Source organism: Armigeres subalbatus, chromosome 1 (assembly GCF_024139115.2).
Source record: "Armigeres subalbatus isolate Guangzhou_Male chromosome 1, GZ_Asu_2, whole genome shotgun sequence".
In the NCBI taxonomy this organism is placed as follows: Eukaryota; Metazoa; Arthropoda; class Insecta; order Diptera; family Culicidae; genus Armigeres; species Armigeres subalbatus.
This window is the reverse complement of record NC_085139.1, coordinates 112,274,378-112,295,330: the sequence shown is the minus strand read 5'-3', so window position 1 is coordinate 112,295,330 and position 20,953 is coordinate 112,274,378. Positions and strand designations below refer to the sequence as shown.

The 20,953-nt window shown below is 40.9% G+C and overlaps 1 protein-coding gene across 7 annotated transcripts in view; it reads right to left on the bottom strand.

Moving 5' to 3' along the window:
* Nucleotides 1-20,953, bottom strand: part of LOC134205455 (soluble guanylate cyclase 89Db-like) — a 119,009-nt gene that overhangs the window by 41,043 nt on the left and 57,013 nt on the right. For 4 of the 7 annotated variants that reach the window (XM_062680712.1, XM_062680755.1, XM_062680748.1 and 1 more), the window contains exon 2: nt 14,658-14,885. The exons of 1 other annotated variant lie outside the window; for it this stretch is intronic. In XM_062680712.1, the coding sequence (XP_062536696.1) occupies nt 14,658-14,699 (42 nt within the window). In that variant the 5' untranslated portion in view covers nt 14,700-14,885. The remainder of the gene's footprint in view (nt 1-14,657; nt 14,886-20,953) is intronic. 2 more of the 7 variants (XM_062680729.1, XM_062680738.1) reach the window with 1 other exon arrangement.

Here is a 20,953-nt window from a genome sequence, read left to right as displayed (position 1 = left end):
GTTTCACTTCCTTCTCAAGAGCCGCGTATCGTTGACGGGCTAAGACTTTGGCTTCTCTTCGCTCCTCTATCTTTCTCCAGGTCTCATCGGTGATCCATTGTTTTCTCTGGGTGCGTAGTTCGCCCAGATTGTTCTCGCTGGTGGCGATGAAGGCATTCTTGATGGCGGTCCATTGGTCTTCCACGCTGCCACCTTCCGGAATATCTGCAGCACGCGTCTCCAGTTCTTCAACGAAGGACCGTTTCACCGTGGCATCTTCCAGTCGGCGTGTGTTAAATCGTCGTCCAACTCTTTCCTCCTACCGACGAATCCGCGCAATGCGCAGGCGTATTTCGCCGATGAGGAGGTGATGATCAGATACAGAGGCGAGCCAGGACGGGTTCATTCGATGTGGAGTGTCAGAGAGTAACAGACGAGAAGAACGTTGCCAGAAGCCGGATGTTGGTGTCGGGTACACGATCGAATAGAGATCGGTACAAGGAAGCAAGAGCAGCCGAAAAACGAACCCACCGCAGGAAGAAGAAAGAATTTGAAGAACAAGTGATTAGCGAGGCGCAGGAGAAAATAGATCAGAACGATATGCGGAGGTTTTATGAGTCTGTCAATAGCGTGCGGAGAAAGACAGCGCCATCTCCCGTCATGTGCAACGACCAACAAGGGAATTTTCTGACAGATAAAACTGAAGTGGCTGTCAGGTGGAAGCAACACTTCGAGACTTTGTTCAATAGTGGAAGTGACGGTGCATCCGTGAATGAAATATATATATTAGCGATGATGGACTAGCTGTGGAGTCGCCAACACTAGATGAGGTTAAAAAAGCTGTTAAAGAGCTGAAAAACAATAAGGCTGCGGGGAAGGATCAGCTACCGACTGAACTTCTCAAACATGGCAGTGAGCAGCTTTATGAAGTTCTGCACCATATTATGTTGAAAATGTGGGAAGACGAGGAAATTCCAGCTAGTTGGACGGCCTCATTTGCCCTCTCTTTAAGAAAGGGAACAGACTGGAGTGCGCCAATTACCGAGGAGCGAGGAATAACCCTCTTTAATTCGGCGTGGAAAAAACTTTTTCCAATTTTTTTGATAGGCCGCCCTCTTATTCGGTTCTACTGGATGCACTAATTTCATTTTATTTTTCATTTATTTAGTCTACATCTAGACAGATAACACTGAATCAACAATTTGACGCCACAATACACGGTTCGAGGCCGCATCTCTCCATCCTCGAATACGCCCCACGCTCGCCAAGTCGTTCTGCACCTGGTCTGCCCATCTCGCTCGCTGCGCTCCACGTCGTCTCGTCCCTGCCGGATCGGAAGCGAACACCATCTTTGCAGGGTTGCTGTTCGGCATTCTTGCAACATGCCCTGCCCATCGTACCCTTCCGGCTTTAGCTACCTTCTGGATACTGGGTTCGCACTGATGCTCTGGACAAAATTTCAGCCAAATCGGTCAACGTTTGGCGTGGATTTTTCTGCATACATTTTTACATATAAACTTCCAACGAGTTTAGCACCTGACGAACGTTGACCGATTTGGCTGAAATTTTGTCCACAGCATCAGGGCATCAAATAGAATCGAATAATAGGGCGACCCATCAAAAATTTGAAAAAGTGTTTTTTGGGCCACCCTAGTGGTGGTAGTGAAATGGTGCTGGATGGTAAAAAATTTGAAGTGATAGAAGAATTTGTGTATTTTGGAACATTAGTGACTTACGATAATTACGGACGTCGTAACCAGTTAAGTCCCGTAGTCTGCAAACGAAAACAAAATTCGCGCTGTATACTACTCTGATTCTTTAGGTGGCTTTAATCAGCCGATTGGTCCAATTTCGCTCATCCGAGCTTGCATTTCCGTCGCTCCCGACGACAGTGGTGGGCAATCAGCCGATTGGTAAAGTTCCGCTCTTCCGAGCTTGCATTTTCCGTCGCTCCCGGCGACAGTGGACAATCAGCCGATTGGTCCAGTTCCGCTCATCCGAGCCACTAGAGGATTCCAGCCGTGATTACCTCAACTTCGAAACTGAGTTAATTGAAATGATTTTCTTCTGCGGAAAGTTTGTTCCCAGTTCCGGTGTTCTACGAAGTGAATCCGTTAATAGTTCGCGTCATCGTGGTCACCGTCGCGAGTGTTAATAGCGACACAGAAGTGTCCGAAGAAAACAGCAGTGAAATGAACTCTTTTAAACTGAAAGCGATTGATACCAGACAGTTCTAGAACATTTGAGTAAACTTGTCCGGTCGTGCTTGTGTTTGACTGACGTAAGTAAAAGCGTGTTGTGAACTATTTGTCGATAGGCATCGGAAGGCGATCGAAGAGGCTGATGCGGCTGATGCACAGTATGATGCCGCTCAGCTGAAAGTGTTGTCTCGAAACCTGGAAAATCATTTCCAAGAGTATTTGGCACTACACCACCAGGTCATGGCAGCGTGCCCTCCCGAGAGAGTCGAAGAGCAGGACCAGAGATACCTTGTTTTTTAAACCCAATACAACGAGACGTGTGTTCTTGTCGAACGAGCAGCCCAAGTATCTCGTTTTGTTCCCGTTGCACAACACCAACCAACTGCTGAAAATCCACGAATCATCGTTCAACAGCAGCCATTGAAGGCACCGATTCTGACCTTCGATGGGAAACCAGAGAACTGACTTCACTTCAAGACTATGTTTTCTGACTCGGATTGCATTAAATTGTACCATCTGGAGCGTTCATTATTCGGAGCGGCTTCCGGTATAATCAACGCTCGCACCCTTAACGACAACAACTACACACACGAATGGGAAATTCTCGAGGATCGATTCGAGAATAAACGGGTCATCCAAGGGCTGCTAAACCTCAGGCGGATGAGCCGAGAAAACCCGAAGGAACTACGAGAGCTTATCGATGAAGTGACAAGACACATCGATGGGTTGGTTCTGATCGAAGATGAGCTGGATGGAATCTCCAAAAGATTTGTTGTCAACCTCGTGTCCGGAGCCCTCGAAAAGAGTGGGAAGCAACCATCCCACATAAGGCGATACCAGCCTACGATGACGCTGCGAGGAATCATCGACATGTCCGATCAATGTGAAACCGATTGGTTCCAATAAAGAATCCTGCCAACCCGGTGAGAAGATCTCAAGCCAAAATGTATGCTATCATTGGAAGTACCGAGGCAATCTGCGAGCTGTTGCAAGATGAACATCCCAACTTCAAGTGCGAGATCTTCCGTGCGATGTCCATTCCTGAACGTCATGCAAAGATTCGAGAGCTGAGGCTTGCTACAACTGTCTACGGAAAGTACATCCGAATAGTTCATGTAGATCCCCGCGCACCTGCTAGAAGTTTCAAGGTAAGCACCACACACTATCGCACTTTGAAAACCCACCACATGTGAATGCACAACCCCTTGATATTCCTCCGGCAACCGCCCAAGCTCTTGATATGAACCAAAATTCTCCGATAGCTACCACTTGCTCAGTAAGCGAATTTCCCCGTCTTGACAACAGTCTTTAGATGACCGCTGTTATAAATATTTTAGATTGTGGGTCCCAGGCGCACCTGGTAACGAAAAGGTTGATCAATATGTTGAATCTCTGGCGCCTTCCCGCCAAGATCGAAGTTGTTGGGGCCAATACAAGAAAGACTACTCTTTTGGAAATGGTCCAAATACAGATTAGCTCCAAACATTCTAATTTCCAAGCACATTTGGATTGTCTCGTAACAGATCGAATCACAGGTGTGATGCCGTCCCGTAAGTTTGATACTCAATCATGGCTTCTTCCATCTGAACTACAACTCGGCGATCCATCTTTCCACATTCCCTGGGAAATAGACCTCTTGATTGGAATTAAGCTGTTTTTCAAGCTTCTTTTGCCTTGTCAGCTAAAAATCTCAGATGAACTTCCCGTTTTCCAGGAAACTCGCCAAGGGTGGGTTATCGCGGGTGCTGTTGATGACGAATCCCTACTCGATCAGCAGCAATGCCATGCTGTTGTCCTAGAACCGTTAGCCGAATCTATGGAAAAGCTTTGGTCCCTGGACACTGTTGAATCATCTCCAGTGCTAACTAACGATGCGATGCAGCAGTTTGAACCCTTTTTCCTATACAATGATAAGCACCAGTTGAATAAACCCTATGCCGTTACAGACGAGGATTTCCCAGAATGGAATCCAGCTAGGATTACAACACCCGTTGTTTATCCATATGCGTTTCCTTTCATGGCAAAAGTAATATGTTTAGATTCCGTTCAAAAAACTAAAGTACGCGACAAACAAGCTTTGAAATCTGGACAATTTTTCCGTTGGCTTGTTCCCATCATCTACGACGACCTTCAACAGGTCGGTGGCTTGTTACATAATTCCCAATTTCTCTATAATGTCAAACACAGAGGGGCGCAATCCGAGAAGAATCAGATTACCGAGCATCTTGATTCCTTCCGCACTAATCGCCGACCACTTCAACCACCAATGGGCGATCTACAAGAAAGGAGAGTTACTTTTGAAGGCTTTGAAAGTTACCAGGAGGCTAAAACTCGAGGCTCGTTGGTTCGCCACTATTAATCGTCAAGAGCACAAAAGCAAGATTCTGGGAAGTTGTAGTAAAACGCATACGGATGCATCTGCAGAAGATTCTATGCAATACCGTATTGGTGTATGAGGAGTATTGTTTCATTGGAGTTATCCATCCAATTGCTGCCATCTTTGGGCCTACCTTAGAGGAGATCCCGGTGTATCGTTTGCCCCGCCGTAAACATCTTCAACAACTGTGACACCGCTTTTGAAGACGATGGTCTAGGAACTATTTGAACAAACTGCAAAACCTTAAAGCGTTGTTGAAATTTTGAGTAAGGTCATCCCAGGAGTAGTGGATTTATTGAAGAGGACAATATGTCACATCAAACTTGGATGCTTGGTAAAACTGTGATATAACTCCATTGTTCGCGCGTCAGATGTCCAAACAATCACCCGTCTGTATTGTCATCCAGTATCTGAATTGGCCCCATTTCCATTCGAGTCAAAAACCCACAATCGAACAACGCTTCTGAGCTTTACCCAGGGGGTGAATGTTCGCAACCAACATTGCGAAAATGAAATTTTTACCTTCCATCAAAGCCCATATTCCCGAACCCCTTTGCGAACGTCAAATCCAAAGTGCAAATGTGTGTGTGTTGTGCATTTGATTGGCCCAAAATGCATGAAATCCTGAATTTCAAACCTTGCACCCTTAAATGACAGTTTGGGGGTCCCAGAAGCTCCCCTGAAAATTTCAGCTCATTTGGTCCAGTGGTTGGCGTGCGCAAATGGCTCAAAGTTTGTATGGGAAAAGTTATCCAAATGTATGGTGAAACGCAACCGTTTCAGTTTTTTGCTTCTAGGTGGCGTTGTAGTCGACGGATTCCTGTTGTGGACAAAATGTAGAACCTTTTTTATATAAGGAGGCGACTGGTGAAGACCGGATGTAAATCCCTTTGAAATTTGCCAAGTTATAAGCATCCAAAGTCGAGGGTGTCGAGCGTGTCCCCCAGGGGTGTTTAAAATGAGAGCAACGTACCACCGACCATTGCGGCGGCGATGCAGGCGTATTCGGTGCCGTGTGAAATTAAATGGATGATTAACACGCAATCTCGCGAATTTTTATCCGATTGGTAAATATTTTCCGTACTCTGTACAGTAGTGTAGCTAGAGAGGGAGGGGGTAAATAAGAGGGGGCAAGGGGGATGGATCTTTTTTTTTAGTAGAAATACACATCCGGGATAGTGTTCGATGTTTAATCTCGCCATTTTCTGGCGTCGTTCTATCTTCGAGCTAACACGCTAAAAAAATTTACTCAAAATTGACATAAATTGAAGAACTCAAAATTTGGTCAAGTTTGGTTTATGCTATAACGATATAACGTAACTAATTTTTCACTCTTCAAATCGTTGTATCTCCAAAAACACTGGTCCTGCAAGAAAAATGTGCTTCTTGCTTTTGTGAAGTGATATTTGATCGTGCAAGTGGAATACATAAAATGGATTCAAAATCTAAGGAAGAATTAAGTAACTTGTTGTCCCAATTGAAAGTTTTAAAGGTGTAAAGTTGCCTTCAAACGGTGATGTGCTTGGTCGGATGCGTTTTATAATGAAAAGTCTAGTTTCATCAATAATTTGGATCGATTGTTTGACATTACTCGACGAAATGCATTAAATTTGATTAAAAACGATAAGGATAAACAGTTCCTTATTCTGCAAAGGGAAGTTGGAAGGCCTTAGCGAGAGTTAAAAAAGGCAAAATCGAAGAAGAACCAACAACGGAACCATAGCCTTCCTTGGAATCTCAATCAGCTACCAGCGTTTTTACTATTGATGGAGGAGGTAAGAATATAATGAAATAAGATGGTAATTTCTACTATATGTCAATATTTTTATGTCTTGCTTCCAGATGAGAAACCCTCCACTAGTAGAGCGTTTTCCGATTGAAGTAAATCAAAAATAATGACTCCTATACTAGCTGCCACCCTAGACCGTATTGGACTAAGCGACCGAAATGTAATGTATGTTATTGCTGCGGTTTTAACAAGTGCTGGACTAAACTTAGGTAAGTTCACCTTAACAGTACTTTTATTGTATTGATCTTTCTCCTTGAGTTTAATTTTATTATATTGATAGTATCTTGTAATTTAAACAAAATCTTTATCAACTTTATCTTTTTTCAGACGATTTTACCGTTAGCAGATAAACAATCTCAAGGGCCCGTGCAGAATATCGTGAAGAGATTGCTCAAAATATCCAAAGCAATTTTGATATAAATGGACCACTTGTTGTACATTTGGATGAAAAGCTGCTTCAAGATCTCACAGGTAATATATTTGAGTATTTTTTATAGCATTAAAATGTGTTATTCTGTGTTATGATTTTTGGATATCTTCTAACTAAGCATGATTTGAAGTAATCGATAGGTTTTTTTGTTATTTGAAATTTCTTTCCTACAATTTTAGATTACATTTTGAAATATTTGTTTTTTTTAAAGAAGATATTTGTAACATATTTTTAACTATTTTTTTAAAGAATCTATCTGATTTTTTTTTTCTTTTCCGGTACTGACAAAGTAGAAAGATTGCCAGTTTTGGTATCTTCTGGGGCAAATGTTCAGCTGCTTGGAGTCCCAAAATTGTCTTCTGGAACTGGTGAAAGACAGGCAAACGAAGTTTGCAAATTGATGAATGCATGGGAACTAAGCGATCGCATCTGTTCAATGGGATTTGATACAACAGCAGCAAATACAGGAATCAAAAAAGACGCTTGTACCCTAATCGAGAAGCGGATTAGCAGAGATCTTTTATGGCTGGCGTGTAGGCATCATATTGCCGAAGTTTTGATGACAGCAGCTTGGGAAAAACTATTTCCTTCAAAAGGCCCTTCTTCAAGTATTTAAAAAAAAATTAAATCGGCCTGGCCTACTATGGATCAATCCTTTGATGAAAATATGGTAGACGAAAACATTATTGAGATCCTTGGTGATGAAACACAACATTTGATTGAATTTTTGAAAAACCAACTCAATATTCAACAGCAACGACAAGACTATAAAGAGTTGCTAAATTTATCTTTAGCATTTCTTGGTGCGAAAAGAATTAAATTTTCGCCACCAGGAGCACATAGCAATGCCAGATGGATGGCGAAAGCAATATATTGTCTTAAAATATGGCTGTTTAGAGGCCAATTTGACATGACCGATGATGAAAGGCGAAAAATTCCAGTAATGTGTGCTTTTATTTTACGAGTTTATATTTGGTCTTGGTTTAAAGCTCCTTTACCCTCATCAGCAGCACGAAATGATCTAAACCTGGCAAAAAAATTGATAACTTTACGAGATGCTTTCCCTGATCAATCAAGAAATGTGTATATGGCTGCGGCTTCAAGATTTGAAAATCATCTATAGTACTTGAGTGAAGAACTAGTCGCACTGGCTTTTTTCGCCCCAGAAATATCTACTGATGAGAGAAAAGAAATGGCACACAAATTAAAATCTCGTAAGGGTGATGAAGTTAGAAAAATAAAATTGAAAGTATCTACGATCGATAAGTTGACTTCATGTACGCTTTCGGATTTTGTTTCTCAAAATACGATGATTTTTTTTTAAATTTCTTGAATATCTGCAAATTTTCTCAAAGAAGATCCTAGTATATGGGATGAATTGGAAGAATTTGTTGAAAGTAGAAATAAAATTAATTCATTTTTGGTAGTGAATGACTGTGCTAAAAGAGGAGTTAAACTAGTTCAAGATTTTTGTGGAAAACTGACAAAATATGAAAAACAGCTTCAATATCTTCTCAAAGTTGTTCAACAGCATAGGCAAAATTTTCCAGGTTGCACTCGCTCTGTTATAAAGGAAGACCTAGCAGTTGAAATAAATAATTAATATAGGTATAAGTGTTGTTTGTTGATAACTTTGTAGTTTTATACAGTTAATAAATTATGCTATAAACATTAAAACTGTTGTTTGAAAAATATAGAACTTATATAATATCCCAGGTCTCTCTGTCTTTCTGTCCTTCTGTCCCTCTGTCTGTAACGATTATATCGTATCTTTCTAAAATAATGCAACGGGCATCACGATGTCCGAAAACAACTCGTTACAAATATTTCATGAATTTTGTCTCCCCTTAAAAACTTCAGCTCGTTGGCTTCAGTGGTAAGTCACCCCCTCCCTCTCTAGCTACACTACTGTACAGAGCACGGAAAGTATTTACCAATCGGATAAAAATTCGCGAGACTGCGTGATAATCATGCATTTAATTTCGCACGGCACCGAATACGCCTGCATCGCCACCCCAATGGTCGGTGGTACGTTGCTCTCATTTTAAACACCCCTGGGGACACGCTCGACACCCTCGACTTTGGATGCTTATAACTTGGCCAATTTCAAAGGGATTTACATCCGGTCTTCACCAGTCGCTTCCTTATATAAAAAAGGTTCTACATTTTGTCCACAACAGGAATCCGTCGACCACAACGCCACCTAGAAGCAAAAAACTGAAACGGTTGCGTTTCACCATACATTTGGATAACTTTTCCCATACAATTTTCCCATGAGCCATTTGCGCACGCCAACTACTGGACCCAATGAGCTGAAATTTTCAGGGGAGCTTCTGGGACCCCCAAACTGTCATTTAAGGGTGCAAGGTTTGAAATTCCAGATTCCATATAAGCTTGGGCCACTCTAGCATGGCAGCAGCGTTCGCTGGCCGGCGATGGTCTATGCGAAGTTTTCCCTCCACAACAAAGGCAACACAGCATCGTGACGGCGTCACTGACAACAGTGCGCTGATTGGTTTGCGCCAATTCCAGAGAGGCAACCAATCACCGTCCAGATGAGAAGCGGAAGAGAAGGAATTCAGCTATAAATATAGATGCCCTAAGCAAGTATTGTCATTACAGTCCACACTTTTGTACAATAAACATCGCGAAATATATTCGAACTCGTGTTTTTTCCTTCTCCAAGTCAGCGCGAAATCCAACCGGTCTTTTTTCAAGACCAAAGAGTTACCGAAATAATTTTCTTCCGAGTTTGAGCTATCACTTCATCGAGGGATCCTTCATCCGAAGGATCTGCCAGTTCCTGCAATGGTCTAGGATCGACCACCACTTGATTACTGAAGGAATTTGGCTATAACAGCAAAAAATAACGAAAAAACGCAGACATTTTTTATTCTTTTGAGCGCGGAGAGGGGTCTTAGGTCAAAAGAAAGCCCTAATCCCCTTTGAGAAAAGGCGGTGGTCATGAAAATCGGTCAGCGCATTATTAAGAACGAGCACTTTGAACGAAGTGAGTGTCGTCCCGGCCTTTTGAGGGTGAACTCCTTGAAAAAGGTACAATACATGTGACCAAAACGTTGGATGAAAACATAAAAGCCCGTTTTTGATCCCAAAAGACTGAGAGCTAAATCCTCAAACGTCGCCATCTTTGTCAAATCAATAAAGATAAAATCTAGACCAACATTTAAAAAGGGCGTAACAGCCAAAAAATATTCCGTCTGATTCTTTGTCCACATATATAGCTATTAGGGTGGTTCAAAAAATTGATTTTGCTCCACAGCGCTCATTTGATTCTTTACCATGCTCTGAGTGTCCTCTGAAAATTTGAGCTCATTTGGATTAAAACTGATTTAGCACAAGCCGTTTTAAGTTTGCATGCGAATTAGTATGGGGAAATTTATTTTTTCATTATTGGAACGATTAATTGAGATGCGATTTTCACTAAGTGAAAGCTGTTGAGTATTCCTTTTAGCTATGTAGGTTTTCTTTTAACCTGCGCTTAATGGAGGAACGTTATTAACAGTATAATGAAAAACTAAATTTCCCCATACTAATTCGCATGCAAACTTGAAACGGCTTGTGCTAAATCAGTTTTGATCCAAATGAGCTCAAATTTTCAGAGGACACTCAGAACATGGTGAAGAATCAGATGAGCACTGTGGAGCAAAATCGATTTTTTGAACCACCCTACTGACCATCTACAAAACGCTTATTAGACCGGTAGTTCTCTACGGACACGAGACCTGGACGATGCTTGTGGAGGACCAACGCGCACTGTGAGTTTTCCGAAAGGAAAGTGTTGCGTACCATCTATGGTGGGGTGCAGATGGCTGACGGTACGTGGAGGAGGCGAATGAGGCTGCAGAATTTCTCAATCGATTGATGAGAAAATCTCGAAAATGCAAAGGAAGATATGATATGCAAAATCTTCGGAATTTTCGGAATTTGAGCACGGAAAATCAAAATTCAGGCCCCATTTAAAATGCACGGAGCCCGAAATCCGGCGGAAAATTGTCCCGAGGTACCTTTACCTTGGAACTCATGATATCGTCCAACTTTTACATTTTTGTAACTTTGCCAGCGAAATGTTATATATTTTCATGAAGGGGAACGGTTCGGCACTTCATCTCATAGCTCCCATTTTCATCCCATCAAAAACAAAGCAATGAAAAATAATTTGATTTGTTTCTTATTTTTGTGATTTTTTCAGCAGTAAGCACGTATGTTAGCAAAAAGAAGCAACGATATTGATGCTGTATTTCTTTGTTTTGCGATGAGATCAGTATATGTTCGACGCAGCGGAGAACAACGTCGGGGTATGTGGGACGAAGTCGACGGAACGATTGGTTCGACGAAGAGTGCAAAAGGATCCTGGAAGAAAAGGATGAAGCGTGGGCGGCCATGCTGCAGCAAGGGACCCAGCATAACGTGGAACATTATGAACGGAAGTGGAGACAGCGGAGAAGAAACGCCGCCTGGAAGAAGCGAAGTGTGAGGAGGCACGCAAGTTCTATCAGAAGCTCAACGCATCCCGCAAAAGCTTCGTGCCGCGAGCCGAGATGTGCAGAGATAAGGATGAAATAATCTTGACGGATGAACATGTGGTAATCGAAAGGTGGAAGCAGCACTACGAGGAACATTCAAATGGCGCTGAGAGTACAGGCAGTGAAAGCCAAGGCAGCGGAGGAGATGACTACGTCAGTTTAACGGACGATGGAAGCCAACCAGCCCCCACCTTGAGGGAAGTTAAGGATGCCATCCAACAGCTAAAGACCAATAAAATAGCAAGATGCGCCCGGAAAAGCTGACCATTTGCCTGTCAAAATCTGAGAAGGCAAGAAAGGCATATACAACAACAACATAGACAGCATATAGCTATTATGGATGGGAATAGCTTTCCTGGGAAGCTAACCAGACTGAGCAAAGCAACGGTGGATGGTGTGCAAAACTGTGTGAAGATTTCGGGCGAACACTCCAGCTCGTTCGACTCGCGCCGGGGACAAGGTGATGGACTTCCGTACCTGTTGTTCAACATTGCGCTAGAAGGTGTAATGCGGAGAGCCGGATGTAACAGCCGGGGTACGATTTTCAACAGATCCAGTAAATTTATTTGTTTCGTCGTACAACCGCCTGAAACGTGAAGCAACAAAAGTTTGACTGACGGTAAATACATCGAAGACAAAATACATGCGACAGCGCCAACCAGGGAAGCAGTGTTACGATAGACGGGGATTCCTTCGAGGTGGTCGATACATTCGTCATGTACAAAACGCTGATAAGACCGGTAGTCCCCTGCGGACATGAAACATGGACAATGCTCCAGGAGGACTTGCAAGCACTTGAAGTATTCGAGAGACGGGTGCTTAAGATCATCTTTGGCGGTGTGCAAGAAGACGGTGTGTGGCGGCGAAGAATGAACTACGAGCTCGCCCAATTCTACGGCGAACCCAGTATCCAGAAGGTAGCTAAAGACGGAAGGGTACGATGGGCAGGGCGTGTTGCAAGAATGCCGGACAGCAACCCTACAAAGATGGTGTTCACTTCTAATTCGGCAGGTACAAGACGGCGTGGAGCGCAGCGAGCGAGTTGGGTTGATCAGCTACGGAATGACTTGGCGAGCGTGGGGCGCATTCGAGGATTGCGAGATGCGGCCTTGAACCGTGTATTGAGGCGTCAAATTGTTGATTCAGTGTTATTTGTTTATATGTAAGCTAAAAAAATAAAACGAAACATATTAGAACTTTGAGTGACTAAAAAATCTGGTTTTGTGGCTGTATCGCAAGTCCTGATCTCAAAGATAGTTTGCATGACTCAGGATATCCCAAACTCATCTTATCATGTCTGTTGATCTTCTGAAAGATTTTGTGGATATGATTGAATATATATCCAAGCTTTGAGTGATGAAAAAAGTTAGCATCGTGGCTGATAACCGCAAGTTTTGGACTCAAGCATAGTTTGGATGGCCTAGCAAATTTTCTTTTCAATTAGTTTTATCATTTTTTCAATATTAACCACAAAAACAAATGGAGTATATCAAATATACTGTAAAATACCACTTGGAAAAATTTGAGCCTGAAAGGGTACCCCACTGTAATACAATCGGCTCTTTATGAACTCAATGGCAAGAAATCGATTCAAGAAAGCATGCCATTTTCTTTCTTGGGAGTCTAATTTTGATCATTTGCCGCTCGGTACACTTTTTGCATAAAATTTCAAGCCAGAGACAAGGGTGTTGTTACTGTCAATATCAAATCATGGGAATTTCACTGTTCTAGAGGAACACTGTTCTATTCATATTATTGACAACGTACATAATACTACAATTAACAGTCCAATACAACAAAACCGCGATAGAAACGAGACATTGCATCTGCGGCTTTAGAATCCAAATATTTGTTTCTATTCTAAGAGATGTCTTTTTTTAAGTATTTATCAATCTGATTGAAAATTGTTAAATTTCTATAACTTATAAAAATTGAGAACATGCTCATTAGCTCAGATAAAAATATTCTTTACGTTTATTTATCCTTAAACTGAAAACGTATTGCGGTATAATAGAGACATTGAAACCACAGAAAACAAACGAAAAAAAAAACAAATGACTCAACATAGCTCAAAAACATTTTTTTCGACTTAAAGATACTTCGAATACTTCATATTAAATTTGAGAACAAAGACTGTTTAACCCTTGTTCAATGGTTTGTTTCTTCTTCTTTCATACAAACCTTCCCTTCTCAAGTTGTTCTTTAAGACCGGAAAAATTCAAAATCAAAGTCAATAGCCGTTAACACCGTATCTCACACCACAAAGAAAAAAATCAATCATATATATATGTCGTTACACATGCCACAATGCTTCCGCCAAACTGCCTCGTCTGATCCAGTCCACTTCCGACGGCAGTGAACTTGGTAGAATACTTAGCAGGCACGCTCACAAGGGCCACCGAAAAAGATATCGCCGTCTGCTCTTCAGTTCCTCTGTGGAAGCCAATTATTGGGAAAAAGAGCACATGTACAAACACAAGACTTTCGGGTAGGTCGTTTCTGGGTACGGCACAGTTCAGCAGAAGGACGCACATGTATTTACATTTATATTTACGCACCGCTAGACGTGTCTACTGGTCGACGCTTCCGTCACAAAACACACAATCCAATCAATCAGTGTAAATTGGATGAAATAGGCATTCGGTTTATCCTGCGGGTCGCGAGTTTCCATGGAGTCGTACCGACTTTGTATCGAACATATGCAAAAGCTATCTTATTGCAAGCTTAAGGGTTGTTCAAGGGTTGTCTACTTTAATAAAATGGCTCAACACTTTTCTGATTCAACCACTTTCTTCTATTTTTAATCACTATCAGGCGCCAATTCATGACTCTAAAAACTATAACTTAATTCAATTTATAACACGGTTGACAGAGTGCCAAGACTGGTCACCATGATGGCCGACATACCTCCACCTAAAAACATCAAAAACACGCGTCGTGGACGATGCATTTAGTAGTGATCTGAAAATGCTAACTCGCAGCATGCATTAAGGAGCATATACAGCCTTCTACTCTGAACGGATCGCCAGAAGAATGCTTGAGAGAAGCGAGAAGAAAGTTGAACTGAAAAGTTTAGCTTGAACGACCCAAATAATTACTGAATTTATGCTGAACGTCCCCATTAAATCAAATGCCTATTTTGCACTGTTTGTTATCACAGTAAAAACGGGAAGCACCCGGTGTGCGTGGAAAGCAGATATCTCGCGCTACACACAAACCATATAAGTTCCACATTTTCTACACACACCGTGTGCTGTAAGAACGAACGCCTCCTGGCTACATTACATCACATTACATAAATTTTACTAATTTCACACAAAAGTTCTTCGCAACTTACCTGCACAAAGTGCTGCACGCTCTCCAGCAGCATACCGTACATGATGATAAGACTTGTAGTCGACTTCGTCGACGGCCGGCAAGAGCACGACTATCCTAAAACGACAGATTGTTCCGTCCTACGTAGGTACGACAGCGTTGCAGATTGGTCCCGGTGGTAATTGAAATGTTTGTCGGTCGCACCGGTAAGCACCACTCTTTTCTATTCAAACACAACGTTCACTCTTCACTGAACAACCATCACCATAGTCATTGGGCCGGAAATCACCGTCACCGTCGGATTCGTTGTCATCAACATCATCATCATCATGGGGAGGAATTGTCCGGTGGAAGAAAAAAAATGTCGTTTCGGTTATTTTTTGTTACCTATGCTCCTCACCGGTTTGCAGGACCGTGACCAACCGGTCATCTGGTGCTTCTGCTTTCGATTTAATTTTGCAACCTGCTCAACATTCTAAATTTAGTGTACACGGTCTGTGGAATTTCTTCCCAGAATAGATCCCCTTTGTTTTCGCGGCGTTCCATTGATGTCACTCAAATTACAATCATATTATTTTTTTGTGGCGCCGGTAATCGTCAGTTTTTCATCAAATTGAAGACCTTCTTCTCGTATTGTTGCTCCGGTTTATGTTCATCGTGGTCGGAAGGAAACATGTAAGCATCAAGCAAAAGACTTTCGACAATTCAATTCAAGGGGTAATGAATTCAGTTTCCTGCATTTCTTTTCATAAGATATTTAAAAAAAAAAACTATTGGAATTGTTACAGGAAGAGATCTCCAGCATATTTTTTTTCGAACTTCCTGAAGGAGTTTTTTTAGTTAGGGAAAATTTAGAATAAATTCCTACACAGCAAAAAGTACGGGAAATTCAACGACATACAAAAAAGCAGCTATCGTTAATAATTTCTATTTAGAGAGTGTTCATATGCCACGTAAACTCTCAAGGAGGAGGGTAGAAAAGTCTACGTTTATCAATGAAGGGTAAGGGTGGGGGGTGCGGTTATACTAAGATTCTACATAGACCTTTTTTGGGAAACAATCTTTGCAGCACCTATGCGATGGACGCAAAAGCAATAACAGAAGTGTTCTGGAGTGATTCAGGACTTGTGGAAACCGATGAACTTGAGTACAGGAACAAGAAGGAATTCGAGGTGTGCGCCGGTATGAAAATCGACGGGGCGGTGGCATTTTCGGCATCACGCCGAAGCCATGTTAGCCGGAGGCGACAGGGGAGATCGTTGTCATGATGTTTTATTGCCTTTATAACTTTAATTTTTGCCATTCTCGTATACTAAATATACGAAAAGCTATATCATCACTCCAAAACCAAACTTTTGATAGAAAACTCGGAGACCCATAGTGTTATATACCAATTGAATGGACTCAGCTCGACGAATTGAGATGATGTCTGTTATGTGTGTATGTGTGCATGTGTACAACATTTTGTAGACACACTTTTTGGAACTTATCTTGACCGAATAACTCCATTCGACGGGGAATCCTGTCCCATTGTTTGCTATTGAAAATTAGCCAGATTGGACTATGGGGTCATAAGATATGGTCAAAATACTATATTTTATGAGCAAAACACGCTAAAAACATTCACTCATATTTTTCAGTATTTTTTGCTTGAGAAACGCACCAACACCGCTAGGGAGATTAATCAGGGTTTTTTTTTCAGGATTTTTGTTTTCGATTTTTTTTTTGAATGACTTTAACGGAAGAATATTTCAAATTTCTCAAAAAAAAAATCTAATGAATCTCACTAGAGTAATATTATGAGTTTGCAGTAACCATCGAAATGATAAAATATCTGTTTGGTGTTCGGTAAATCAGTTGATATGCTTTTGATCGTCTTCCTGCTCGGTGTTCAGGTAGTTAATTTGTTCTGCTTTGTGCGACCGAATCATGGTTAGTTAAAATCATTGTGTAAAAAGATTGGATTTCCCAGGAATTCCTCCGGAAGTTCCTCCGGAACTTTGGAATTCCTCAGGAAGTACCTTCAGGAATACCTCCGGAAGTTCCTCCAGGAAATCCTCCGAAACATCCTCCAAGAATTCCTCCGGAAGCTCTTCCAGGAATTTCTTCGAGAGTTCCTCCAGGAATTCGTCCGGAATATCCTCCATGAGTTCCTCCATAAATTTCTCCGGAAGTTCCTCCATGAATTACTGCAGAAGTTCCTTCAGGAATTCCTACAGCAATTGCTCCAGGAAGTTCCTCTAGGAATTCCTCAAAGTTCCTCAAAGAACTCCTGCGAAGTTCCTCCAGGAATTTCTCCAGCAGTCCTCCAGGATTTCCTCTGGAAGTTCCTCCAGTAATTCCTCCAGAAGTTCCTTTAGGAAATCTTCCGGACGTTTCCCGAGAATTCCTCCGGAAGGTCTTCCAGGAATTCCTCTGGAAGTTCCTCCAGGAATTTCACCGGAAGCTCCTCCAGTAAATCCTCCGGAAGTTCCTTCAGTAATTGCTCCAGGAATTCCTGCATAAGTTCCTCCAAGAATTTTTGCGAAAGTTCCTTCAGTAATTCCTCCGGAAGATCCTGCAGAAGTTCTTCCGGGGAATTCCTCCGGGAGTTCCTCTAGGAATACTTCCGGAAGTTTTCCAAGAATTCCTCCGGAATTTTTGCGGTAGTTCCTCCAGGAATTTCTTCAGAAGTTCCTCCAGGAATTCCTGCAGAAGTTCCTCCAGGATTTCATCATGAAGTTCCTCCACGAATTCTTCCGGAAGTTCTCCCAAGATTTTCTCCGAAAGTTCTCCGGAATATCTTCCAGGACCCAAGTAACACGGTTTGTTCTATAAGTGTAAAAAATACATCTTTCGAACATATAGTTTGTTACGTTTTGGTATGAAAAACTGCTTCGATTACTTTCACATGACCCAAACAGCGCAAAAATTATCGATATTTTCAACATCTTTCAGTTGCAACCTTGTTTTTGATTGCACATTCACAAAACTAAACTTAAGTACTAAGGATGTTTTTAGTAACCGACTTCCAACATGGTTCTGTCAAATTGAATACCAAAACAAACATGCTGACCAACACGTTCAAAGAAAAAAAAAATGCATTGGCGTAACTAATGAAAAATTCTAGGGGGGGTTAACTTTGTTTTAAACTTTTCTTCAAAAGTTCCTCCAGGAATTTCTGCAGAAGATCCTCCAAGAATTTCTTCGGAAGATCTTCCAGGAATTGCTCCGGAAGTTTCTCCAGAAATTCGTTTCGAAGTTCCTCCAGGAACTCTTCCGGAAGTTCCTCCAGAAATTTCTTCAAAAGTTCCTCCAGGAATTCCTGCGGAAGTTCCTCCAGGAATTCCTCATGAAGTTCCTCCAGGAATTCTTCCGGAAGTTCTTCTAAGAATTCCTCCGGAAGTTCTTTCAGGAATTCCTCCGGAATATGCTCCAGGATTTCCTCCGGAAGTTCGTCCAAAAATCCCTCCTGAAATTTTTCCACGAATCCTTACGGAAGTTCTCCCAGCAATTCATGCGGAAGTTCATCCAGGCATTTTTCAGGAAGATCCTCCAGGAATTTCTTCGAAAGATCCTCCAGGAATTTCTCCGGAAGTTTCTTCAGAAATTCGTCCGGAAGTTCCGCCAAAAATTCCTCCGAAATACACACAAAATTCATTGCAATCAATTTCACCAATATTCTATCAACTCTCGCTTAACTTTTCAAAAGGACCTAAGTAACATTTTTTTCATGAATTAATTTGAATAGCGCAATCAACAGAACAACATGAAAACTTTTGATTGCAGTACTCAAATTAATTCATGAAAAAAATGTTACTTAGGTCCTTTTGAAAAGTTAAGCGAGAACTCTTGAGTGATATTTGAGATCTCTCCAGGAGGCAAATAAGATTTTCCGTTGATTGATTCGCATTTTTTAAGTATTTTGGGTGAAAATCGGGCAAAATGGACTTTTTCGTAAATCTGCAATCTCGAAACGATTAGAATATGTCTATCTGTATATATATCGAATAGATTTGTAACAGCAAAGATCAGTTTCAACATGAGAAATTACTTTCCCTCAGCTAATTTTGCCAAATCTTAAGTTTAGGGGGAAATTGGGCAAAAAGGCTAATTTTGTTATATGTCACGTTCAAAACTCAATGGTATCCATTTCACCAATATTCTATTGACACTTGAGTGATATTTGAGTCCTCTCCAAGAGTGGCAAATAAGATTATCGTTGATTAATTAGCTTTTTTTTTAATATTTTGGGGAAAAATCGGAGAAAATGTATCCTTTCGAGAATCTTCAATCACGAAATTATTATAATCTACTGTTTAGTATTAGTATGTCAAGTACAAAACTCAATGCAATCCATTTCACCAATATTCTTGAGTAATATTTTAGTCCTCTCCGGGAGCGGTAAACAATAAGTAATTTTTTTTTTCATTTGGCCTAAAGGGTCTTTCGGCCTAATGGGTCGTTCGGCCTAGTGGCACTCGCCCGAATGGGTTTCGGCCAAACGACCCTTCATCCATTTACACAAATAGGATAGAATAGTCAAAGATAATTTTTGTTTTCCGTGAGATATTTCTAACAAAATACTGAAGACGTTTTATAGAAGAAAACTAAATACGACTAAAACTAAGTCGACAGAGATTATTTGGTAAGCGTCTCAAGTAGCCTTGCAAGCAAAGGTGTAGGAATGCCAATCCGGAGATGGCGAGTTCGATTCAGGCCAAGTTGTAAAGCAGACCAATTTTCAGTTGGAATGTAGAGCCATTGAAGAATAAGAAGTAAGCGTTAAAGGAAAAATTTGTGTTACATAAAATTTTGAAAACACTTTTATGATGGTTCAGCGGCGCAGCCAAAATTTTTGATAATATAAAGTGTAAGTTAAAATTTGTTTCGAAATTCCGCGGAATTCCGTTAAATTTTGTTAGAAGCTAGTTTTTTCTAGCGAAATTTTTGTAATTTTACGAAACGAAATTAAGAAATCAGATTTTGCCCTGCTCAAATTCCGCGGAATATCGTTTCGAGCAAGTTCATGGAAAATTTCATCAGATTTATTACTTTTTTGTATTTTTATTGGGGAAAATTTTTCACTTTCTATTGCCCTTTATTGATTACTAGTTGACCCGGCAGACGTTGTCCTACATAGTAGGCGAAAAAGGGCGCTGTAAACTTCCCATGCGAAATTTCCATACGAATTTAAATTTTAGTTTTTGATGATTTTCTCCACTTTATTCGTGATTTTCGAATATAAGTAAATATCAATATAGTTAGAATGTAGAGCCATAAAAAAAAGAAAGCATCTTTAGAGCAATATAAAGAGGGAACTTTTCAAATGTAGCGTTCCAAAAGTATCTTTCCTGAAGAAATATCGGAAGAAACTGATCAAGCAGCACCCAGACAAAAATTTGATGGAACATTTTCTTTTCTTTCTCGTATACAAAGTATACGTAATTTTTTGATAAATATCGCTTTATAAATTATAAAAAACAAAATATTTTGGAGTACTCCTGAATTAACTCACATTTTCAGTAGCACATTAAAAAAAATATTTATTTTCAAACATTTAATAAAATCATTTTTAAAAAATATCGCTTTATCTATACATAAAAATGAATTTCTGTCTGTCTGAACCTTATAGACTCGGAAACTACTGAACCGATCGTCATGAAAATTTGTATGCAGAGGTTTTTGGGGCCAAGGAAGGTTCTTTTTTATTTTCGATGGTTTGATACCCCTCCCCGCTTTGGAAAGGGGGGCTCCCATACAAATGAAACACTTATTTCTTCAAAACACGAGAATTGATCAAGCAAATGGAACCGAATCTGGCATGTGGAGGTTTTGGAAGCGAAGATATGTTTCTGCTGTGGTTCGAAACACCTCCCCCTTCTGGAAAGGAGGGCTCCCATACAAATGAAACAGAAATTTCTGCATAACTCGATAACTAATCAAAGAATAAATCAATTTCAGGCGAAACGAAGTTCGTCGGGTCTGCTAGTAAATTATAAAAAAAACTTTATATTTTGGAATAGAGACACGGCAGGTATTTCCGTTCATCGTTATAGGGGCTAAAACTAACGAAAGCAACGTCCATTTACTAGACCTCCACTATGGCAGAACGTTACTGCTGAGCTTACGATTGGGTAAAGATGAGTTTACTAAAAAAAAGTGTCTCTTTTTTTGGTTTTCGAGACTATGACGAAAAGACGAAAATGCCTGCCTTAACCCTACTCCTGAATTAAATCACATTTTCAGTAGAAAATTTATTTTTTTGTAGTTGTTACTTGGATCTCAAGAAAATTCTTCTAAATGCTCTCAGTAAGAATTACAAACAAAAAAGACAAT